This window comes from Triticum urartu, chromosome 4 (assembly GCF_003073215.2).
Source record: "Triticum urartu cultivar G1812 chromosome 4, Tu2.1, whole genome shotgun sequence".
NCBI classification, from domain to species: Eukaryota; Viridiplantae; Streptophyta; class Magnoliopsida; order Poales; family Poaceae; genus Triticum; species Triticum urartu.
Genome location: NC_053025.1, coordinates 619216114 through 619241691, shown reverse-complemented (window position 1 = coordinate 619241691; position 25578 = coordinate 619216114). Strand labels below are relative to the sequence as shown.

Sequence of the window (25578 nt, the reverse complement as noted above, 5' to 3'; positions counted from 1 at the left end):
GCAGCGATGCTTGGGAGCCCATACAATGGTGGCATATGGAACGGAGGGAGTAGAACACATCAAACTCGTGTGTTGTGACGTGTGCGTGGTGTCTCGTTGAATTAATTGTACGATCAATCTAGGCGGTGAGTACGTGCATGTACTAGTTTTCTACCTGAGAATCAATCGAGACCTCCCTAACTGTCTCGTTATTGCGTACGTACTATCGTGTTTATGCTGGATCGGCCGGAAAGCAATCGGCCGCAGTTACCTCGTACGTGCGCTTCGAGGTTGGGCTTGTGCCAACAACAGACAGTCAGGGCAAACAGCAAAGGTAAAGAATATAGGTCGACGACGTGAGGCAGACTAGCGGCGTCACATCGTGCGCTTGCTTATCGGCTGTAGCTTGGTGGACACGAGGCCTGGTCGGCGTCGCTAGCATCTGATGTCACTCACTTGCCCATGCCACTGCTGTCGCTCCGCTATAAAAGGTAGCGCGCGCCGTGTGTTTGGTAGAGAGCTGTGCTTGTTCCCTAATTAAGACTCGCTTGACTTGAATTCCCGGAGATCAGGAGATGGCTGGCAGCATGGCTCCCTTGGGGGTGAAGAAGGAGAGGGCGGCGGAGTACAAGGGGCACATGACGTTCGCCGTCGCCATGGCGTGCATCGTCGCCGCCATCGGGGGTTCCATCTTCGGCTACGACATCGGCATCTCCGGTAAGCACTGCACGAACTCGCCTCGCATGGTGCATGCATCTACACCACAGTGAGAAGCTATATACTTCTACGGTATTTCCGATTTCCTCAATGGTTGCATGCACGGTTGATTCGATTGAGGAAAGCACCTGAAGGGGGCCGCTCCATTATTATTCTAGTTAGAAGATTTGTGCTTTAATGGCCGCTTCTTTTTAGATTTTGCGATGCTCCTCCCTCTCCTTTTGTTTGTAGTAGTAGAATCTAAGTTGCATCAATCAATTGCTGGCTGCAGGAGTGAACACCATGGACCCGTTCCTCGAGAGGTTCTTCCCGGTGGTGTTCCGGCGGAAAAACTCGGCCAGCCTAAACAACTACTGCAAGTACGACAACCAGGCTCTCTCCGCCTTCACCTCCATCCTCTACCTTGCCGGGCAAGTCTCCACACTTGCGGCGGCGCCGGTGACAAGGAACTACGGCCGCCGCGCCAGCATTATTTGCGGCGGCATCAGCTTCCTCATCGGCGCGGCCCTCAACGCCGCAGCCGTGAACCTCACAACTCTCATCCTTGGCCGCGTCATGCTTGGCGTCGGCATCGGTTTCGGCAATCAGGTGTGTAACTAATTAAGCTCACGCATACGCAGAGTTAGCTATTGCATGTATGTACTCCATGTGTTTGTAAATTGCAGCTTACAAAATTCTTGTTATATATGTGTCATGATCAATTAGGCTGTGCCGCTCTACTTGTCGGAGATGGCGCCGGCGCACTTGCGCGGCGGGCTCAACATGATGTTCCAGCTCGCGACGACGCTTGGCATCTTCTCGGCCAACATGATCAACTACGGCACGCAGAAAATCAAACCGTGGGGGTGGCGCCTCTCGCTGGGCCTCGTCGCGGCGCCAGCACTGCTGATGACGATCGGCGGGATCCTCCTCCCGGAGACGCCCAACAGCCTCATCGAGCGCGGGCGCGTTGAGGAGGGCCGGCGCGTGCTGGAGCTGATCCGCGGCACCGCGGACGTCGACGCTGAGTTCACAGACATGGCGGAGGCGAGTGAACTCGCCAACACCATCACGCACCCGTTCCGGAACATCCTTGAGCGACGTAACCGGCCGCAGCTGGTGATGGCCGTGTGCATGCCGGCGTTCCAGATCCTGACGGGAATCAACTCCATCTTGTTCTACGCGCCGGTGCTGTTCCGGAGCATGGGCTTCGGCGCCAGCTGGTCCCTCTACTCCTCCATGCTCACCGGTGCGGTGCTCTTGTTCTCCACCATTATTTCCATCGCCACCGTCGATCGCCTGGGGAGGAGGAAGCTCCTCATCAGCGGCGGCATCCAGATGATCGTTTGCCAGGTGATCGTGGCGGCGATCCTCGGGGTAAAGTTCGGTGCGGACAAGCAGCTGTCCCGGAGCTGCTCGATCGTGGTGGTGTTCGTCATCTGCCTCTTCATGCTCGCGTTCGGGTGGTCGTGGGGTCCGCTTGGGTGGACGGTGCCGAGCGAGATCTTTCCGCTGGAGACGCGGTCGGCGGGGCAGAGCATCACGGTGGCCGTCAACCTTTTCTTCACCTTCGTCATTGCGCAGCTGTTCCTGTCGCTGCTCTGCGCCTTCAAGTTCGCCATCTTCATCTTCTTTGCTGGTTGGATAGCCGTCATGACCGCCTTCGTCTATGTCTTCCTGCCGGAGACCAAGGGCGTGCCCATCGAGGAGATGGTGATGCTCTGGAGCAAGCATTGGTTCTGGAAGATCATCATGCCAGCAATGCCAACGATGCCGCTCGAGAACGGCTTGGGACCAAGTGACATTTGTTAAGTGACTAGGTGAATGCCCCTGCGTTGCTGCGGGATATGTATAAAATATACTCCCTCCGTCCGAAATTACTTGTTGTAGCAATGGATGTATCTAGACGCATTTTTAATTCTAGATATACCCATTTCTATCCATTTATGCAACGAGCAATTCGAGACGGTGGGAGTACCAAAAAAGATACACAAGGCAAGAATCCAACTTTGTGGTGATTACATTCCAATTCCATCTCCATTATGATCAACGTGCACCCAAACAACACTGTTCCAGCCTGAGATAAAATATATTCGAATGCACCAAGCAAATATATTTCTTTTCTTTTGGGGGATGGGCATCAACCAAATGTTCACCATGTCTTGTGACAAACATAGGGTTGGCTCCATTCCTCTTCTTGACCATACACCCTCTAGTTCCTTTTCGTTGACATCTCCAAACACACACTCCACTCATCTCTTTTCCATTCGCATCTCCTTATACACCCTTCGCAAGTCATTTACTTTCCATTTACCTCCATGGCTCCCGCCAGCGTAGAGATGGTGAACTGATAACGAAGAAGAAGTGCCATGGAACAAACTATAGCATTCTCTAACATTTGGCAGCCACGACGAAGATGCAGTGGTGGTGTTTTCGTTTGGCACTACTATCCATCAACTTAGAAGAAAAGACGAGGAGCAACATATACGTGCGTGTTATTTTCATTGTCATAATGTTTTAAACAAGTGTTCAACCCTACCAATGTTATGGAATTATTTATATGTCCTTTTACATCCAAGGGCCAAGCAGTGCAAGAAAGATACACCATAGCACATATTTGTTTTCTTTTCCATCAACATGATATTGCCATCATTAATATGTAAATATTTACACGGATGTCAAAACAAGAATTTGAACTGAAAATTTTATTTACCAAAAGCTATGCCTGAAACAAATGGACCGAGTATCTTTGTTAGTGTGTTCGAAGAACGCAAATAAGAGCACGCATGAAGAAAATACATTTCAGGTCTTCATTTTCTGATACTAAGAGAGAGATCTCTCACTTCCAGAGATGAACCTATTATGATAATGCTAATCTCAGTGATGTATCTAGAGATATTGATTGAGATCGACTTAACGGGATAGCTAAAACTTGACAATAGTCATTTTTGTTATGTTAGAAAAGTAATACAGACCAAACGAACATGGTGAGCAAGTGAAAGATTTAACTTAACTTTACCATGACTTCCGTAGGTGCAAAACCAATTTCAAGACCGAATGGTTTAGCTAAGCGCTTCTCTTGTCTCTTTTTCCTTCATCAATATCACCTGCGACGAAGCATATCCCATTGAAAAATTCTTACATATGAAAATAAGAATGCCAACGATTAGTTATAAGTAACCGACAACATAATCTCATTACTATTGTATAGTAGCGTAACAACATGTTAAATTAGGCACAAAGCAATGGAAATGTAGCTCCTCATGGCAATGGGTACCCGTTACCCGCTAACCCGACGGGTAAAAACCCTATTAGGGTAAGGGTATGGGAAAATAAAATACCCATGGGTATTTAAATGAGAAAAATCTATACCCATCGGGTAAGCCGGGTATGGGTACGGGAATGCAATACCCATACCCGTATACCCGCCTACCCGCATGTTACTACATCTTACATGTAGGCCCCCTATGTCATTCACTAGAAAAAGAAAAAAAAACCCTAGCCTAAGCACCCAGTGGCCGCAACCCTAGCCCCCGCAGGCCCGCAGCGCACAAAACCCTGTCCGCCCCTCGACCCCTCACCCTCACCCCATCGCGCCGTCACACCCATCTCTCTCACCCGGGCTGCAACCCTAGGTGGCTGCCCCCGCCACCGGCCACCGCCGCCGCCGGCCGCTGCGGCTACCAGGTCAGGGCACCAGGCCATCTCCCTCGTCTCCACATCTCCTCCCTCCACAACGCCTCCTCCACTCATCTCGCTTGTCGTTGCCGCAGCTCTTCCATCTCATCCGCCGGAGTAAACGGAGCACCTCCCAGCCTCAACTTCGGCGCGGATGGAGAGCGGTCTAGAGGATGTCGAGGAGGCCCACTACTTCGGCGCGGATGGGGACCTCGTCCGCTCAACCTCAACACCCATGGATGAGGAAGATCTCGGACAAGATGGCGCCGGCGGGAGTGGTTCTCAGGTGCGGACGCCGACGCCTTCGTCTACCTCCAAGAACATGCGTCTCCAACCACCTTCAACGGGGCAGAATCCCGGGCGCCGCTCCAACTCATCTGCGCCCGGTTACAAGGTGGGTCGTGGCCGTGGCCGTGGAGGCGCGACGGCGGTGGCCAGCACCCGGCAGAGTCCGGCTGCTCCTGCTTCTGCGAGGAACAAATCGACCCCACCAGCGAAAAGGGCACCAAAGCATCCAAAGCGGTGAAATTTTTCTCACTTTTTCATAAAATTCTATGATGCATGAACTGATCTATTTGATTATGTTGTGTATGAAGTATGTTGTAACATGAAAGTGAGTGTTGATAAATATGTACTAAATGTTGTTATCTTGTTGATCTTTAGAATCAGATTTTATTGTTCTAGTTCAGGATAGAAGTTTTGTATACCCATGAACTGGAACAACAAATTTGGGAGTTAAAATTGAAGGAAATATGCCCTAGAGGCAATAATAAAGTTATTATTTATTTCCTTATATCATGATAAAAGTTTATTATTCATGCTAGAATTGTATTAACCGGAAACATAATACATGTGTGAATACATAGACAAACAGAATGTCACTAGTATGCCTCTACTTGACTAGCTCGTTAATCAAATATGGTTATGTTTCCTAACCATGGACAAAGAGTTGTTATTTGATTAACAGGATCACATCATTAGTTGAATGATCTGATTGACATGACCCATTCTATTAGCTTAGCACCCGATCGTTTAGTATGTTGCTATTGCTTTCTTCATGACTTATACATGTTCCTATGACTATGAGATTATGTAACTCCCGTGTGCCGGAGGAACACTTTGTGTTCTACCAAATGTCACAACGTAACTGGGTGATTATAAAGGTGCTCTACAGGTGTCTCCAAAGGTACATGTTGGGTTGACGTATTTCGATATTAGGATTTGTCACTCCGATCGTCGGAGAGGTATCTCTGGGCCCTCTTGGTAATGCACATCACTTAAGCCTTGCAAGCATTGCAACTAATGAGTTAGTTGCAGGATGATGTATTACGGAACGAGTAAAGAGACTTGCCGGTAACGAGATTGAACTAGGTATTGGATACCGACGATCGAATCTCGGGCAAGTAACATACCGATGACAAAGGGAACAACGTATGTTGTTATGCAGTCCGACCGATAAAAGATCTTCGTAGAATATGTAGGAACCAATATGAGCATCCAGGTTCCGCTATTGGTTATTGACCAGAGACGAGTCTCGGTCATGTCTACATTGTTCTCGAACCCGTAGGGTCCGCACGCTTAAGGTTACGATGACAGTTATATTATGAGTTTATGCATTTTGATGTACCGAAGTTTGTTCGGAGTCCCGGATGTGATCACGGACATGACGAGGAGTCTCGAAATGGTCGAGACATAAAGATTGATATATTGATATATTGGAAGCCTATATTTGGATATCGGAAGTGTTCCGGGTGAAATCGGGATTTTATCGGAAAACCGGGAGGTTACCGGAACCCCCCGGGAGGTACATGGGCCTTAATGGGCCTTAGTGGAAGAAGAGGACAGGCGGCCAGGGCTGGGCCGCGCGCCCCTCCCCTCCTAGTCCGAATAGGACAAGGAGAGAGGGGGCCGGCACCCCCCTCCTTCTCTCTCTCTTTTCCCCCTCCGCGAATCCTATTCCAACTAGAAAAGGGGGGGAATCCTACTCCCGGAGGGAGTAGGACTCCTCCTGGCGCGCCACCTCTAGGCCGGCCGCAACCCCCCCTTTGAACCTTTATATACGGAGGCAGGGGCACCCCCTAGAGACACAAGTTGATCCACGTGATCATATTCTTAGCCGTGTGCGGTGCCCCCTTCCACCATAGTCCTCGATAATATTGTAGCGGTGCTTAGGCGAAGCCCTGCGACAGTAGTACATCAAGATCATCACCACGCTGTCGTGCTGACGGAACTCCTCCCCGACACTTTGCTGGATCGGAGCCCGGGGATCGTCATCGAGCTGAACGTGTACTAGAACTCAGAGGTGCCGGAGTAACGGTGCTTGATCGGTCGGACCGGGAAGACGTACGACTACATCAACCAAACGCTTCCGCAGTCGATCTACAAGGGTACGTAGACAACACTCTCCCCTCTCGTTGCTATGCATCACCATGATCTTGCATGTGCGTAGGAAATTTTTTGAAATTACTACGTTCCCCAACAGTGGCATCAGAGCCAGGTTTTATAGGTTGATGTTATATGCACGAGTAGAACACAAGTGAGTTGTGGGCGATATAAGTCATACTGCCTACCAGCATGTCATACTTTGGTTCAGCGGTATTGTTGGACGAGCGACCCGGACCAACATTACGCGTACGCTTACGCGAGACCGGTTCTCCCGACATGCTTTGCACATAGGTGGCATGCGGGCGACAGTCTCTCCAACTTTAGTTGAACCGAGTGTGGCTACGCCCGATCTTGCAAAGGTTAAAACAGAACCAACTTGACAAACTATCGTTGTGGTTTTGATGCGTAGGTAAGATTGGTTCTTACTTAAGCCCGTAGCAGCCACATAAAACTTGCAACAACAAAGTAGAGGACGTCTAACTTGTTTTTGCAGGGCATGTTGTGATGTGATATGGTCAAGACATGATGCTAAATTTTATTGTATGAGATGATCATGTTTTGTAACCGAGTTATCGGCAACTGGCAGGAGCCATATGGTTGTCGCTTTATTGTATGCAATGCAATCACGCTGTAATGCTTTACTTTATCACTAAGCGGTAGCGATAGTCGTGGAAGCATGAGATTGGCGAGACGACAATGATGCTACGATGGAGATCAAGGTGTCGCGCCGGTGACGATGGTGATCATGACGGTGCTTCGGAGATGGAGATCACAGGCACAAGATGATGATGGCCATATCATATCACTTATATTGATTGCATGTGATGTTTATCTTTTATGCATCTTATCTTGCTTTGATTGACGGTGGCATTATAAGATGATCTCTCACTAAATTATCAAGATAAAAGTGTTCTCCCTGAGTATGCACCGTTGCGAAAGTTCTTCGTGCTGAGACACCACGTGATGATCGGGTGTGATAGGCTCTACGTTCAAATACAAACAGTTGCACACGCAGAATACTCAGGTTATACTTGACGAGCCAAGCATATGCAGATATGGCCTCGGAACACGGAGACCGAAAGGTCGAGTGTGAATCATATAGTAGATATGATCAACATAGTGATGTTCACCAATGAAACTACTCCATCTCACGTGATGATTGGACACGGTTTAGTTGATTTGGATCACGTGATCACTTAGAGGATTAGAGGGATGTCTATCTAAGTGGGAGTTCTTTAAGTAATTTGATTAATTAAACTTAAATTTATCATGAACTTAGTACCTGATAGTATCTTGCTTATGTATGTTTGATTGTAGATAGATGGCCCGTGCTGTTGTTCCGTTGAATTTTAATGCGTTCCTTGAGAAAGCAAAGTTGAAAAGATGATGGTAGCAATTACACGGACTGGGTCCGTAACTTGAGGATTATCCTCATTGCTGCACAGAAGAATTACGTCCTGGAAGCACCGCTAGGTGCCAGGCCTGCTGCTGGAGCAACACCAGATGTTATGAACGTCTGGCAGAGCAAAGCTGATGACTACTCGATAGTTCAGTGTGCCATGCTTTACGGCTTAGAATCGGGACTTCAACGACATTTTGAACGTCATGGAGCATATGAGATGTTCCAGGAGTTGAAGTTAATATTTCAAGCAAATGCCCGGATTGAGAGATATGAAGTCTCCAATAAGTTCTATAGCTGCAAGATGGAGGAGAACAGTTCTGTCAGTGAGCATATACTCAAAATGTCTGGGTATAATAATCACTTGATTCAGATGGGAGTTAATCTTCCAGATGATTGCGTCATTGACAGAATTCTCCAATCACTGCCACCAAGCTACAAGAGCTTCGTGATGAACTATAATATGCAAGGGATGAATAAGACTATTCCCGAGCTCTTCGCAATGCTGAAAGCTGCAGAGGTAGAAATCAAAAAGGAGCATCAAGTGTTGATGGTCAACAAGACCACTAGTTTCAAGAAAAAGGGCAAAGGGAAGAAGAAGGGGAACTTCAAGAAGAACAGAAAGCAAGTTGCTGCTCAAAAGAAGAAACCCAAGTCTGGACCTAAGCCTGAAACTGAGTGCTTCTACTGCAAGCAGACTGGTCACTGGAAGCGGAACTGCCCCAAGTATTTGGCGGATAAGAAGGATGGCAAGGTGAACAAAGGTATATGTGATATACATGTTATTGATGTGTACCTTACTAGAGCTCGCAGTAGCACCTGGGTATTTGATACTGGTTCTGTTGCTAATATTTGCAACTCAATACAGGGACTACGGATTAAGCGAACACTGGCAAAGGACGAGGTGACGATGCGCGTAGGAAATGATTCCAAAGTCGATGTCATCGCGGTCGGCACGCTACCTCTACATCTACCTTCGGGATTAGTATTAGACCTAAATAATTGTTATTTGGTGCCAGCGTTGAGCATGAACATTATATCTGGATCTTGTTTAATGTGAGACGGTTATTCATTTAAATCAGAGAATAATGGTTGTTCTATTTATATGAGTAATATCTTTTATGGTCATGCACCTTTGAAGAGTGGTCTATTTTTGATGAATCTCGATAGTAGTAACACACATATTCATAATGTTGAAGCCAAAAGATGCAGAGTTGATAATGATAGTACAACTTATTTGTGGCACTGCCGTTTAGGTCATATCGGTATAAAGCGCATGAAGAAACTCCATACTGATGGACTTTTGGAACCACTTGATTATGAATCACTTGGTACTTGCGAACCGTGCCTCATGGGCAAGATGACTAAAACACCGTTCTCCGGTACTATGGAGAGAGCAACAGATTTGTTGGAAATCATACATACAGATGTATGTGGTCCGATGAATATTGAGGCTCGTGGCGGATATCGTTATTTTCTCACCTTCACAGATGACTTAAGCAGATATGGGTATATCTACTTAATGAAACATAAGTCTGAAACATTTGAAAAGTTCAAAGAATTTTAGAGTGAAGTTGAAAATCATCGTAACAAGAAAATAAGGTTTCTACGATCTGATCGTGGAGGAGAATATTTGAGTTACGAGTTTGGTGTACATTTGAAACAATGCGGAATAGTTTCGCAACTCACGCCACCCGGAACACCACAGCGTAATGGTGTGTCCGAACGTCGTAATCGTACTTTACTAGATATGGTGCGATCTATGATGTCTCTTACTGATTTATCGCTATCGTTTTGGGGTTATGCTTTAGAGACGGCCGCATTCACGTTAAATAGGGCACCATCAAAATCCGTTGAGACGACGCCTTATGAACTATGGTTTGGCAAGAAACCAAAGTTGTCGTTTCTTAAAGTTTGGGGCTGCGATGCTTATGTGAAAAAGCTTCAACCTGATAAGCTCGAACCGAAATCGGAGAAATGTGTCTTCATAGGATATCCAAAGGAAACTATTGGATACACCTTCTATCACAGATCCGAAGGCAAGACTTTTGTTGCTAAATTCGGAAACTTTCTGGAGAAGGAGTTTCTCTCGAAATAAGTGAGTGGGAGGAAAGTAGAACTTGACGAGGTAACTGTACCTGTTCCCTTATTGGAAAGTAGTGCATCACAGAAAACTGTTTCAGTGACACCTACACCAGTTAGTGAGGAAGCTAGTGATGATGATCATGAAACTTCAGATCAAGATACTACTGAACCTCGTAGATCAACCAGAGTGAGATCCGCGCCAGAGTGGTACGGTAATCCTGTTCTGGAAGTCATGCTACTAGATCATGATGAACCTACGAACTATGAAGAAGCGATGGTGAGCCCAGATTCCGAAAAATGGCTTGAAGCCATGAAATCTGAGATGGGATCCATGTATGAGAACAAAGTATGGACTTTGGTTGACTTGCCCGATGATCGGCAAGCAATTGAGAATAAATGGATCTTCAAGAAGAAGACTGACGCTGACGGTAATATTACTGTCTACAAAGCTCGACTTGTCACGAAAGGTTTTCGGCAAGTTCAAGGGGTTGATTACGATGATACCTTCTCACCCGTAGCGATGCTTAAGTCTGTCCGAATCATGTTAGCAATTGCCGCATTTTATGATTATGAAATTTGGCAGATGAATGTCAAAACTGCATTCCTGAATGGATTTCTGGAAAAAGAGTTGTATATGATGCAACCGGAAGGTTTTGTCGATCCAAAGGGAGCTAACAAAGTGTGCAAGCTCCAGCGATCCATTTATGGACTGGTGCAAGCCTCTCGGAGTTGGAATAAACGCTTTGATAGTGTGATCAAAGCATTTGGTTTTATACAGACTTTCGGAGAAGCCTGTATTTACAAGAAAGTGAGTGGGAGCTCTGTAGCATTTCTAATATTATATTTGGATGACATATTACTGATTGGAAATGGTATATAATTTCTGGATAGCATAAAGGGATACTTGAATAAGAGTTTTTCAATGAAAGACCTCGGTGAAGCTGCTTACATATTAGGCATAAAGATCTATAGAGATAGATCAAGACGCTTAATTGGACTTTCACAAAGCACATACCTTGACAAAATTTTGAAGAAGTTCAAAATGGGTCAAGCAAAGAAAGGGTTCTTGCCTGTGTTACAATGTGTGAAGTTGAGTCAGACTCAATGCCCGACCACTGCAGAAGATAGAGAGAAAATGAAAGATGTTCCCTATGCTTCAGCCATAGGCTCTATCATGTATGCATTGCTGTGTACCAGACCTGATGTGTGCCTTGCTATAAGTTTAGCAGGGAGGTACCAAAGTAATCCAGGAGTGGATCACTGGACAGCGGTCAAGAACATCCTGAAGTACCTGAAAAGGACTAAGGATATGTTTCTCGTATATGGAGGTGACAAAGAGCTCATTGTAAACGGTTACGTTGATGCAAGCTTTGACACTGATCCGGACGATTCTAAATCGCAAACCGGATACGTGTTTACATTAAACGGTGGAGCTGTCAGTTGGTGCAGTTCTAAACAAAGCGTCGTAGCGGTAGAACTGCACCAACTGACAGCTCCAAACTTTTTCACATAAGCATCGCAGCCCCAAACTTTAAGAAACGACAACTTTGGTTTCTTGCCAAACCATAGTTCATAAGGCGTCGTCTCAACGGATTTTGATGGTGGGATCTACATGTGAAGCGGAGTACATAGCTGCTTCGGAAGCAGCGAACGAAGGAGTCTGGATGAAGGAGTTCATATCCGATCTAGGTGTCATACCTAGTGCATCGGGTCCAATGAAAATCTTTTGTGACAATACTGGTGCAATTGCCTTGGCAAAGGAATCCAGATTTCACAAGAGAACCAAGCACATCAAGAGACGCTTCAATTCCATCCGGGATCTAGTCCAGGTGGGAGACATAGAGATTTGCAAGATACATACGGATCTGAATGTTGCAGACCCGTTGACTAAGCCTCTTCCACGAGCAAAACATGATCAGCACCAAGGCTCCATGGGTGTTAAATCATTACAATATAATCTAGAATTATTGACTCTAGTGCAAAGTGGGAGACTGAAGGGAAATATGCCTAGAGGCAATAATAAAGTTATTATTTTTTCCTTATATCATGATAAATGTTATTATTCATGCTAGAATATTGTATTAACCGAAAACAGTAATACATGTGTGAATACATAGACAAACAGAGTGTCACTAGTCATGCCTCTTACTTGACTAGCTCGTTAATTCAAGATGGTTTATGTTTCCTAACCATGAACAAAGAGTGTTGTTATTTGATTAACGGGATCACATCATTTAGTTGAAATGATCTGATTGACATGACCCCATTCCATTAGCTTAGAGCACCCGATCGTTTAGTATGTTGCTATTGCTTTCTTCATGACATATACATGTTCCTATAACTATGAGATTATGCAACTCCCGTTTACCGGAGGAACACTTTGGGTACTACCAAACGTCACAACGTAACTGGGTGATTATAAAGGAGCATTACAGGTGTCTCCAAAGGTACATGTTGGGTTGGCGTATTTCGAGATTAGGATTTGTCACTCCGATTGTCGGAGAGGTATCTCTGGGCCCTCTCGGTAATGCACATCACATAAGCCTTGCAAGCATTACAACTAATATGTTAGTTGTGAGATGATGTATTACGGAACGAGTAAAGAGACTTGCCGGTAACGAGATTGAACTAGGTATTGGATACCGATGATCGAATCTCGGGCTAGTAACATACCGATGACAAAGGGAACAACGTAAGTTGTTATGCGGTCTGACCGATAAAGATCTTCGTAGAATATGTAGGAGCCAATATGGGCATCCAGGTCCCGCTATTGGTTATTGACCGGAGATGTGTCTCAGTCATGTCTACATTGTTCTCGACCGTAGGGTCCGCACGCTTAACGTTACGATGACAGTTATTATGAGTTTATGCATTTTGATGTACCGAAGTTAGTTCGGAGTCCCGGATGTGATCACGGACATGACGAGGAGTCTCGAAATGGTCGAGACATAAAGATTGATATATTGGAAGCCTATGTTTGGATATCGGAAGTGTTCCGGGTGAAATCGAGATTTTACCGGAGTACCGGGAGGTTACCGGAACCCCCCGGGAGCTATATGGGCCTTAGTGGGCTTTAGTGGAAAGGAGAAAGGGGCAGCCCAAGGTGGGCCGCGCGCCTCCCCCCTCCCCTAGTCCTATTAGGACAAGGAGAGGTGGCCGGCCCCCCTCTCTCTCTTTCCCCCTCGGGGAATCCTATTCCAACTAGGATTGGGGGGGAGTCCTACTCCCGGTAGGAGTAGGACTCCTCCTGCGCCCTCCTCCTGGCCGGCCGCCCCCTCCCCCTTGGCTCCTTTATATACGGGGGCAGGGGGGCACCTCTAGACACACAAGTTGATCCTTGAGATCGTTCCTTAGCCGTGTGCGGTGCCCCCTGCCACCATATTCCACCTCGATCATATTGTAGCGGTGCTTAGGCGAAGCCCTGCGACGGTAGAACATCAAGATCGTCACCACGCCGTCGTGCTGACGGAACTCCTCCCCGACGCTTTGCTGGATCGGAGCCCGGGGATCGTCATCGAGCTGTACGTGTGCTAAGAACTCGGAGGTGCCGGAGTAACGGTGCTTGGATCGGTCGGATCGGGAAGACGTACGACTACTTCCTCTACGTTGCGTCAACGCTTCCGCAGTCGGTCTGCGTGGGTACGTAGACAACACTCTCCCCTCTCGTTGCTATGCATCACCATGATCTTGCGTGTGCGTAGGAAATTTTTTGAAATTACTGCGTTCCCCAACACCTACACCAGTAGATGAAGACGAAGAACCCATGGAGATTCGCCCGGAAGACTACATCATCATCGACGACACCGACTCGGACCCAGATGATAGCGATGATGACTATGTTGATGAAGCCGGAGCAGATATCATGGAGTCTGTAACCGGAGAATATTTCTAGTAGACCACCTCATCAGTAGTAGTAGTCCACCATGTAAATACAGTAGTCCGAGCACTTTTGCGATGGTTAGATCGATTGTATGCCCTTGTTTGATTGAATGAAGTGAATTGTTTGCTTTTGCCTCATGTGCATATGGGTAGTGTTTTCTCTTTAGACCCCCTCTATTCTTAAACCTCATTTTTTCTAAACCCTCAGATGCCTCTGAGACATGACCCCGGATTTACCTTTCCACCGGAGCTCACCCAGTTGATTTAGCAGCAGAAACATTGATGCAGTTGCTAGTCCAGAATCAGAATCAGGGGAACAACAACAACAACCCACCACCACCACCACCTGTTGATCACTTAGCCCGTTTTCTTAGGCTGAATCCGCCGGTGTTTTCTAGTAGCACCGAGCCGATAGTAGCAGATGATTGGCTCCGCAAGACAGCTAGAGAGTTGACCACAGCAGGATGCACAAATGCGGAGAAGGTGAAGTTTGCTGCACATCAACTAGAGGGACCCACAGCATCATGGTGGGAGAATTTCACAGCCACTTTCCCTGTCGACACTGTCACGTGGGACCAGTTTCAGTAGGCTTTTCGTACTGCCCATGTTTCAGCAGGAGCTATGGCCATGAAGAAGCGTGAGTTTCGCAACTTGCGCCAAGGAGGACGGACAGTTGGCCAGTATGTGGAGGACGAGTTGAGCATGCAGTTGATGATAGCAACCTTCAACAACTACCAGGAGTTGGTAGACCATGCTCTTATGATTGAAGGCAAGCAACAACAAATTGAGAACCGCAAGAGGAAGTATGGACAAGGGAAGTACAATTCTGGAGCTCAGCAGAAGCCACGTTTTACCCCTAGATCGGGAGGACATTTTCAGCATACCCATGGAGGAGGTAGCTCGCACAATCACAACGGCACCAAGAATGGTAATGGTAATGGAGGAAGCAACGGCCAGAACCGTACCAACCCATCAACCCCAGCCAAGAAAGACCTGAGCCAAGTCACTTGTTTTTAGTGCCAGAAGACTGGACATTATGCCAATGAATGTCCTGAAGGCCAGAATGGCAATGGAAGCTCTGGGAAGAAGCCGAACCCTTTCAACAAGGGACAGGTGAACCACGTTAACGTGGAGGAGGTTGAAGAGCAGCCGGATGCCGTAATCAGTAGGTTGTTGGTTAAGTCATTTACTACACTCGTTATTTTTGATATTGGTGCATCGCATTCATACATATCAAGGGGATTTGTCGATAAGTATAACTTGCCCACTAAGGTTCTTAGAACACCTATGCTAGTAAGCTCACCAGGAGCGGAGTATATGGCCAGTCAAGGATGTTTTCAAGTGCCATTGAGTATAGGTAGGCATGTGTTTCCCTCGGATCTAATCATTTTGGACTATGGACTATGAGGTGTATTGCGACGCTTCACGTCGGGGACTTGGAGCAGTGCTTATGCAGGAAGGGAGAGTTGTTTCATATGCCTCAAGATAGCTTAAACCGCACGAATTGAATTATGCCACGCATGATTTGGAGTTAGCAGACGTAGTGCATGCATTGAAAACATGGAGACATTTCCTCATTGGAAATCATTGTGAGGTGTACACGGATCACAAGAGTTTGAAATACATTTTCACGCAGAAGGAGTTAAACCTCAGACAAAGGAGATGGTTGGAGCTCATCAAGGATTATGATATGAGATTGCATTACCATCCCGGAAAGGCTAATGTAGTAGCTGACGCATTGAGCCGTAAGAGCCATGTTAATACACTAACGACGGGAGAAATACCAAAGGAGTTAGCCGAAAATCTTCGTGAGCTATGTTTGGAAATAGTTCCGAGAGGCTATGTAGCAGCATTGGAGATTCAGTCAACTTTGATGGATAGAATCAGAGAAGCCCAGAAGACTCACAAGGAGATTGCCTCTACAAAGGAGAAAATGAGCGAAGGGAAGGCTAAAGGATTTCGTGAGTATGAGCACGACACCCTATGGTTTGAAGACCGTGTTTATGTGCCCAATGACCCGGAGATCAGGAGGTTGATTCTGCAAGAGGCACATGATTCACCGTATTCGATTCACCCAGGAAATACCAAGATGTATTTGGATTTGAAGGATATCTTCTGGTGGACCGGAATGAAGAAAGACATTGCGGAGTATGTAGCAGTTTGTGATGTATATCAGAGAGTAAAAGCAGAGCATCAGAAGCCAGCAGGATTGCTACAACCATTGCCGATACCCGAATGGAAGTGGGATAAGTTAGGCATGGATTTTATCACGGGATTACCCACGACTCGTTCAGGCTATGACTCGATTTGGGTTGTAGTCGATCGTTTGACGAAAGTAGCTCATTTCATCCCGGTAAAGACCACTTACACCAGTGCTAAGTTGGCAAAGATATACATGACCAGGATTGTATGCTTACATGGAGTTCTGAGGAGTATAGTGTTAGATAGAGGAACCCAGTTTACCTCAAAGTTCTGGAATCAGTTGCACGAAACTTTGGGAACCAGACTAGAATTCAGCACAGCTTTTCATCCACAGACAGATGGACAGACCGAGAGAGTCAATCAGATTTTGGAGGACATGCTGAGAGCTTGTGCGCTAGATTATGGATCTAGTTGGGACGAGAATTTGCCGTATGCCGAGTTCTCTTACAACAACAGCTATCAATCCAGTTTAAAGATGGCCCCTTTCGAGGCCTTGTACGGAAGAAGGTGCAGGACACCATTGTCGTGGGATGAAGTTGGAGACCGCCAGTTGTTTGGACCTGATTTGATTAAGGAGTCTGAACAGAAGGCGAAATTGATTCGTGACAGGCTCAAGGTAGCCCAGTCCAGGCAAAAGAGTTATGCAGATTCTAAACGCAAGGAGACAGTTTACGAAGTTGGAGATAGAGTTTATCTTTGAGTATCCCCACTTCGAGGAACAAAGCGCTTTGGTGTTAAGGGAAAGTTAGCGCCACGTTTTGTAGGACCATACCGAGTATTGGAACGTATGGGAGAAGTGGCCTACAAGTTGGAATTGCTTGAAGGATTGTTAGGAGTTCATGATGTGTTCCACGTTTCCCAGTTGAAGAAGTGCCATGCAGAGATGGCTGACATACCCTTGAGAGACACAGTACCACTGGAAGCAATTCAGTTGGACAATGATTTGACCTATGAGGAGAAACCGGTTAAGATTCTAGAGTATGCCAGTCGAGTCACCCACAGCAAGGTTATCAAGTTTTGCAAGGTTCAGTGGAGCCACCACACGGAGGATGAAGCCACCTGGGAGCGAGAGGAAGATTTGCTCAAGGACCACCCTCACCTATTTTCTAGCCAACCCGAATCTCGAGGGCGAGATTCATCTTAAAGGGGGTAGGTTTGTAACATCCCAAATTTTCAATTTGGAATGTTATACATTAGATCATCATTGCATATCATATTTTATTTGCTTTTGGTTTTGATCCTAGAAATTCTATGCAACTCAAGGACCCACGAAGAGAGTTGGGGATTTCGTTATTTTCATATTTGAGTTTTCTCAAATTCTAAGAATAGGATCATTTTATTTTAATTATTTTATCATCAATTATTTCTATTACAAAAATATGAGAGAGGAAATAAAATGACTTTCCCAAAATAAAGAAATATTGAGGATTTAATAATAAAATCAAATAAGATTTTATTTCGGCATTTTTCATTATTTTATTTGAATTTAGGAAAAATGTGCATTTTTCAAAATTGCATTTAGGCCCCAAATAAATGTTCACCTGGTGCGGCTTGATTTTAGAAGCCCGGGAAAATTTATTTCCGGATTTTTGGAGTCCGTTTAGTATTTCTTTTATTTGTTTTTCTGCGCGGAATAATTAAAAAAACAAAACCGACCTACAGGTCGTGTTAGGCCCGGACTCCTCCGGGGCCGGCCTTTATAAGCCGAGCCGGGGCGCCCGACCCCGCAGCCCACCGAGCCGCCCCGCCGCCCCGAACCCTAGCGCTGCCCGCCAGGTCAACCTCGTTTTGCTGGTTTTTTTTAGAAAACCGTTCGGTTTTTCCGACAGTTTTGTCGTTTTTTTAGTTTTGGTTTTTTTAAATAGATCGGTTTTTCTGATTTATTTAATTAGCGAGCGTTCATCCGTTCGTTCTAGCGAAGCGTTCGTCGTTTTTCTTTTTGTCGGATTAAACCCGTGATTTTTCTGCTCGCGATTCCTGATCCGATTTTCGTTTTAGTATAACTTTTCGCTCGTTTATCAGAATCAGGCAATTCAAGCGCCTGGAGTTTCGTCTCGAAACCCTCTATCCGTTTAACCAACTTAAACAAGTTTTTCCACTGTAAAAATTACCCTAGATCCAGAATAGTAACGAAGCTGTGTTTTTTTGCCATTTGACTTTTGTTGCTTCGTCTGATTTGATTCTTTTTGCAAACCGGAGTTCTTAAGTTGAACCTTCTGGTTAGATCTCTTATTTGAGTTTACCTGTGCATTAGATGAATACTTATTGTATGCTTGTTTATTTGTCTGCGATAGAATACCCGGAGTGCGCCGCCTGTTACTTCGAATCTCTAGGTTTCGCGGATCATCAGCAAGGCAAGTAACACTTTGATCATACCTCCTACTACCAATTTTATTGCATTAGATCAATCCTCAAACATATTAGATCTAAGTTAAATTGTGGCATGAGAAGTAGTTGAGGTAGTACCTATTACCTGTTATATTATTCAAACCTTTGGGAGTTACTTCTACGTTTTCCTATTGTGCCATGCTATGCTAGTAGACGTGGATTGGGAGTGATATCCATGACAGATGTGAGTTTAATTAATGTTTTATCTAAGGTGGCAACTTAAACACACATCTGGGTGGTATTGAGGTACCTGGGTATTTCAGGATTGCCTGTTTTTCTTATGGACCGCCACCCAGGCCCAAAGGGATCATGAGATTTTTCATACTAGAAACTTCCGTGTGCAGCCACAAGCTATTATGGGCTCTAGCATAGTTGATTAAGTCGTGCGAACTCTTACAGGGTAGACTAGCAGATGTAGGGGAAAGTAGGTGTAATGGTCTATCCATCGTAAGTGCTAGCGCTTCTGAAAAGACTGTGTCTCGTCATCCGTCTTCTCAAACACCATGTAGTGCGAGAAACCAAAGGAGGCGATCGAGTCTGTGGGGAAAAGTGCGCAAACCTCTGCAGAGTGTATAAACTAATCATGGTTAGCCGTGTCCCCGGTTATGGACATCTTGAGTATCTAGTACTTGGATTATCATGTGAATCTCAACATGTTACTCTAAAATTTAATTTTGTTAGGTTTTGTTTAATGATGATGCTTAATTGGGATTGAGGATGCTGTCAACCATTCTCAATGTTTAACAACTACCATGATAGTTAAATAAAATGTATTCCTTTGCAGTAGGGAAAAATTGGCTTTACGCAAAACTGTAACCATAGAGCTTTCCACCAGCCAAATATGCATATAGTATAGCTGTTTCATTCCATTACTCTCTATGTGTTACCTTGCCAGCATATTCCATGTGCTGACCCATTTCGGGCTGCAACGTTAATGTTGCAGACTTTTCAGACGACGATTAAGGAGTTTTTAGGTCGTGGTTCTATACTCAGTGATGTCGTTGGAGTTGATGGACTCACTTATCTTCCAAGCCTTCCGCTGTTATCGTTGTTAGATGGCCTTAAGCCATATTTATTGTAATAAGTTCTCTATTGAGACACTTGATGTAATAAGTGTGTGATTGCTACTCTGTTATAAATCCTTCAAGTGTTGTGTGGTGTCAGCATTACTGATCCAGGGATGACACCTGAGCACAGAGATCAGACCGTTTGAGTTCTGGTCGCTACATCAGGGGAAGGTGTTTCGCTCTCCATCATCTCCGGAAGAAGATCCCCCGAAGACGAACTCTGTCGAGAAGGGCTACGATCCGGACTACAATTTATAAGCATCGGTTATTGTCTTCGGAAGTAAGGTAGGATATTTTCACTATTAAGTACTTTTTGATTACTTACAGCTCGGTAGAGGGCTGATCCCCGCGCGGACATTGTGCGGCAAGAATACCCTCCGAGACAGGACCCTCTGGCGAAGATTTCTTCTCCCGTTTGTAAACCTTAGTTTCCGGATCTTCAGAGGTAGTCCTCTTCCTTCCCTGGGGAGAGGGAATGTCAGATTCTTCCCTGGTTATCCTCCCTCGCGGAGGCGCTCATTCCCCCGGCTGGGACAAGTAGCGAGTGAGGCCCTCTTTCGGCCTCTTTATTTCCCCCTTCATCTTCCTTTGAGGGCACTTGATAAGGCGCCGGCTCGAGCATTTTGTCTAGTACCGGATTGTCCAAGCCTTCAGGAAGGGGGGCCGAACACCTGATCATCTTTGCCTTTGTTATCCAGTCCTGGTCAAAGAGCGACTTTTTAGAATGATGTCATGATAAATAAAAGGACAGCGTGTTCGGCCATGGGATTACTTACTTGGGTATCGGGGCGGTTGTAGCTCAAACCCACATCTTCGGTGGTGTCCGGAAACTCTATTTGGGGTCCGAAGAACGATTTGTACATCTCTTCGAGCGTCATGCCGAGGAAGTGCTGAATAGCTCGCGGTCCTTCCGGGTTGAATTCCCACATACGGAGGGGCCGACGTTTGCAAGGCTGGACTCGACGAACTAGCATAACTTGCATTACCATAACCAGGCTGAAGTCTCTCTCAAAGAGATCTCAAATGCGGCTCTGCAATATTGGCACATCCTTTGCTAGACCCCAGCTCAGCCCCCTACTAATCCATGACATCAGTTGCGGTGGGGGCCTGAGCGAAAGGTAGGGGCTGCAACCCACTTGGCACTTCGGGGAGCTGTGATGTAAAACCACTCCCGCTGCCACAAACTGGACACCTCTGTGAAGGAACCCTCTGGCCATGGGACACCGGCGATTTTGCTTATTAAAGCCCCTCCGCACTCTATGTGCCGCCCCTCGATCATCTTCGGCTTCACATTGAAGGTCTTGAGCCACAGGCCGAAGTGAGGGGTAATGCGAAGGAAGGCCTCACATACGACAATAAACGACGAGATGTGAAGAAGGGAATCCGGGGCCAGATAGTGGAAATCCAGCCCATAATAGAACATAAGCCCCCTAACAAAGGGATCCAGAGCGAGGCCTAGTCCTCGGAGGAAGTGAGAGATGAACACGACACTCTCGGTGGGTTCGGGAGTAGGGATAACCTGCCTCGGGCAGGCAGCCTATGCAAAATTTCGGCGGTCAGATATCTGGCCTCTCTCAGCTTCTTGATGTCCTCCTCTGTGATGGAGGAAGGCATCCACCGACCTTGAAGGTTGGATCCGGACATGGTTGAAGGTCCGAAGCGACTGACCTGAGCCTTGGGTGTTGAAACTCGAGGCGGGGGAAGGATTCGATTGAGCACGAGGGGAAAAAAAGGACAGGCCTCGCCCTCTCTATAAAGAAGGTGAATATCAAGCGTCCTCCTTGTGGCCATTTGGGACTTGCCTAAGATCTAGGAGTCATACCAACATGCACGATTGGGTTACCCACGTCCGTATTGATGAGAATCCCGTAATAAGGGGGACACGATCTCTGCTTTGACAAGACGTGTCAGAAAAACCGCCTCGCAATATGCGCAGCGCTGGTTGAGAAAAATGGTTCAAATAAAGACAGAGCCATGGCATGATGTCGTGCTGTCAAAACGTGCCAGCAGATTAGACTTGTGGAAATATTATTCTCTCTACGATGGGGTGTGGAACTTGTTTTGCAGAGCCGGACACTATCCTTGTGTTCAAAAATCTTCCATGGAGTATTTGGAGAAGAACCCGCCTTGCAATGCCGAAGACAATACTGCGCGCCAGACTCATCGTCATTGAAGCCTGGTTCAGGGGCTACTGAGGGAGTCCTAGATTAGGGGGTCTCCGGACAGCCGGACTATATCCTTCGGCCCGACTGTTGGACTATGAAGATACAAGATTGAAGACTTTGTCCCGTGTCCGGATGGGACTCTCCTTGGCGTGGAAGGCAAGCTAGGCAATACGGATATGGGGATCTCCTCCCTTGTAACCGACCTTGTGTAACCCTAACCCCCTCCGATGTCTATATAAACCGGAGGGTTTAGTCCGTAGGACAACAGACAATCATACCATAGGCTAGCTTCTAGGGTTTAGCCTCTACGATCTCGTGGTAGATCAACTCTTGTAATACTCATATCATCAAGAACAATCAAGCAGGACGTAGGGTATTACCTCCATCAAGAGGGCCCGAACCTGGGTAAACATCTTGTCCCCTGCCTCCTGTTACCATCTGCCTTAGACGCACAGTTCGGGACCCCCTACCCGAGATCCGCCGGTTTTGACACCGACAGTAGGCACCCTTGTATAAACCACACATTGGTTTTATTTAGGGTGTGTTTTATTGAGGAACCAAATGGAATGAGACGGAATGTCATGGTTCCATTTCAAAGGAATGGTTTGGTTTTATTCCTGTGTTTAGTTGAACCTAAACATGGAATAGAATGGTCTTGTCATAGTGTTTGGCTGGAGAGGTAGAATGTGGCAATTTTGATTCAAGTCAACTCTTCAATGGACATGGTGAGATTACCTCTCATAATTAGATGTTGTACAATTAAACAATACAACCTTTGCATTTTCAACAATATGCTAAAAAACTTAGCAACATTTTAATTGTAACTACAACGCAAACAATTCACATAGCACACACACACAAGTAGTAACAAAGTACAATCATAACCAATACACTCGTAGTGTTGGGATGTCACATAGTACATGTAGATGAAAAACATGGGAACACCCATGCACGCTCTGTAAGTTCTACCATGATAGCATATAAGTCGTATGATCAAACTACTAGATAGGCACAAGGAGAATTCATTAAAAATGACAATATCGATATAATAATGTCACAAGATTGCAGATATAAATTGAATCCATGCTGCAATAAAAAAATAAATCCAATTGTGAATAGCACCAGATTTCAAAATTTGTTGTGGATAATAACATTGGTAGCGTAGGCACTTCCTTATGAGAAAGTGGATGAGGAAAATCTAGGGTGGTTGGGGTTGTATTGCTTAGGCACGTTTACTTCAATTTTTCAAGATTAGCACTAGTTGGTTATGTTTACTTCAACTAATCGACTAATAGATCAATTTTTATTTAGTGCATGCATTAGTTGAGTGATATTAGCAAGTAGGGTAGTTAACTTATAATTCCTATCTTATTTACTTAATCTCGTTTATGTAAAACATAATATTGCATTTGTAGTGGCGATGAGGGGAATTTTTCGTTGGCCTGGTTTGGGTGTGGCAACCAATTCTCTTGTATTGCTTAATTATCCCTGAACTAGCTACTCGCAGGCAGTGAAAATAATCATGATATCAACTTGAGGTTTTGTTTTTTAGGAAACCATGATTTGGAGAATATATCCAATCTTCAAATGATTAGAATGGTTCCAACTACAGAAATACAGTGGCAAATAATCATGAACCCTTTACATTTCTTACAATGTTGGCACGCTACAGCTGTCATGTCACAATCACTTCAAAGTTCAACATGGAGTATGTATGCAGTGAGAACAATTAATTGAAAGGAAAATAGGCAATGGTACCAGTGTTTGAACGATAGTATGCTCCTAGCTTCAAGATTGCAGCAAAAATAATCATGAAAATCCGAGCTTCTCTTAAACATTGAGGCAATATTAGTATCTCATGTAATAATATTTCACTTCCAACTGAAATTGGAGTATATATCAAGTGAATTTTAGGGAATATATCTAACATCACCAATGGTCTAATGATTCCAACCTAAAAAACACAGTGAAAATAATCAATAACTAACTAACACACTGTTGGGGAATGTTGTAATTTCAAAAAAATTCCTACGCACACGCAAGATCATGGTGATGCATAGCAACGAGAGGGGAGAGTATCGTCTATGTACCCTCGTAGACCATAAGCGGAAGCGTTATGAGAACGCGATTGATGTAGTCGAACGTCTTCACGATCTGACCGATCCAAGTACCGAACGCACGGCACCTCCGAGTTCAGCACACGTTCAGCTCGATGACGTCCCACGAACTCCGATCCAGCAGAGCTTCATGGGAGAGTTCCGTCAACACGACGGCGTGATGACGGTGATGATGTTGCTATCGACGCAGGGCTTCGCCTAAGCACCGCTACGATATGATCAAGGTTTATTATGATGGAGGGGGCACCGCACACGGCTTGAAACAATCAACTTGTGTGTTCTAGGTGCCCCCTGCCCCCGTATATAAAGGAGCAAAGGGGGAGGCCGGCCGGCCCTCCTAGGGCGTGCCAGGAGGAGGAATCCTCCTCCTAGTAGGAGTAGGAATTCCTACTCCTACTAGGAGGAGGAAAGGAAGGGGGAAGGGGAGAAGGAAGGAGAGGGAGGAAATGAGGAAAGGGCCCCCCCCCTAGTCCAATTCGGTTTGGGCTAGGGGGGCCGCGCGCCCTGCCTCCTCTCTTCCACCACTTGGCCCATGAGGCCCAATACTTCTTCCCCGTATTCCCGTAACTCTCCGGTACTCTGAAAAATACCTGAATCACTCGGGACCTTTCCGATGTCCGAATATAGTCGTCCAATATATCGATCTTTACGTCTCGACCATTTCGAGACTCCTCGTCATGTCTCCAATCTCATCTGGGACTCCGAACTATCTTAGGTATATCAAATCACATAAACTCATAATACAGATCGTTAAGCGTGCGGACCCTATGGGTTCGAGAACTATGTAGACATGATCGATACACGTCTCCGATCAATAACCAATAGTGGAACCTGGATGTTCATATTGGCTCCTACATATTCTACGAAGATCTTTATCAGTCAAACCGCATAACAACATACGTTGTTCCCTTTGTCATCGGTATGTTACTTGCCCGAGATTCGATCGTCGGTATCTCAATACCTAGTTCAATCTCGTTACCGGCAAGTCTCTTTACTCATTCCGTAATGCATCATCCCGCAACTAACTCATTAGTCACAATGCTTGCAAGGCTTATAGTGATGTGCATTATCGAGAGGGCCTAGAGATACCTCTCCGACAATCGGAGTGACAAATCCTATTTCGATCTATGCCAACTCAATGAACACCATCGGAGACACCTGTAGAGCATCTTTATAATCACCCAGTTACGTTGTGACGTTTGGTAGCACATAAAGTGTTCTTCCGGTATTCGGGAGTTGCATAATCTCATAGTCATAGGAACATGTATAAGTCATGAAGAAAGCAATAGCAACAAACTAAACGATCATCGTGCTAAGCTAACGGATGGGTCAAGTCAATCACATCATTCTCTAATGATGTGATCCCGTTAATCAAATAACAACTCATGTCTATGGTTAGGAAACATAACCATCATTGATTCAACGAGCTAGTCAAGTAGAGGCAAACTAGTGACACTCTGTTTGTCTATGTATTCACACGTGTACTAAGTTTTTGGTTAATACAATTCTAGCATGAATAATAAACATTTATCATGATA

General features: G+C 45.6%; 1 protein-coding gene across 1 annotated transcript; it reads left to right on the top strand.

Annotated features, from left to right (window-relative positions):
• The first annotated feature begins 554 nt into the window (after positions 1 to 554).
• LOC125554458 (sugar carrier protein A-like) lies at positions 555 to 2487 on the top strand. The gene is made up of 3 exons (XM_048718014.1): positions 555 to 696; positions 968 to 1284; positions 1402 to 2487. The coding sequence occupies exons 1-3, from the start codon at positions 555 to 557 to the stop codon at positions 2485 to 2487; spliced, it is 1545 nt and encodes a 514-aa protein (XP_048573971.1).
• The last annotated feature ends 23091 nt before the right edge of the window (positions 2488 to 25578 follow it).

Excerpts from the sequence above, each read along its gene's own strand:
- LOC125554458 (XM_048718014.1), top strand. The coding sequence starts at position 555 with ATGGCTGGCAGCATGGCTCCCTTGGGGGTGAAGAAGGAGAGGGCGGCG. Across the intron at positions 697-967 it reads CTACGACATCGGCATCTCCG|GAGTGAACACCATGGACCCG; the intron begins GTAAGCACTGCA and ends TGCTGGCTGCAG. Across the intron at positions 1,285-1,401 it reads GCATCGGTTTCGGCAATCAG|GCTGTGCCGCTCTACTTGTC; the intron begins GTGTGTAACTAA and ends ATGATCAATTAG.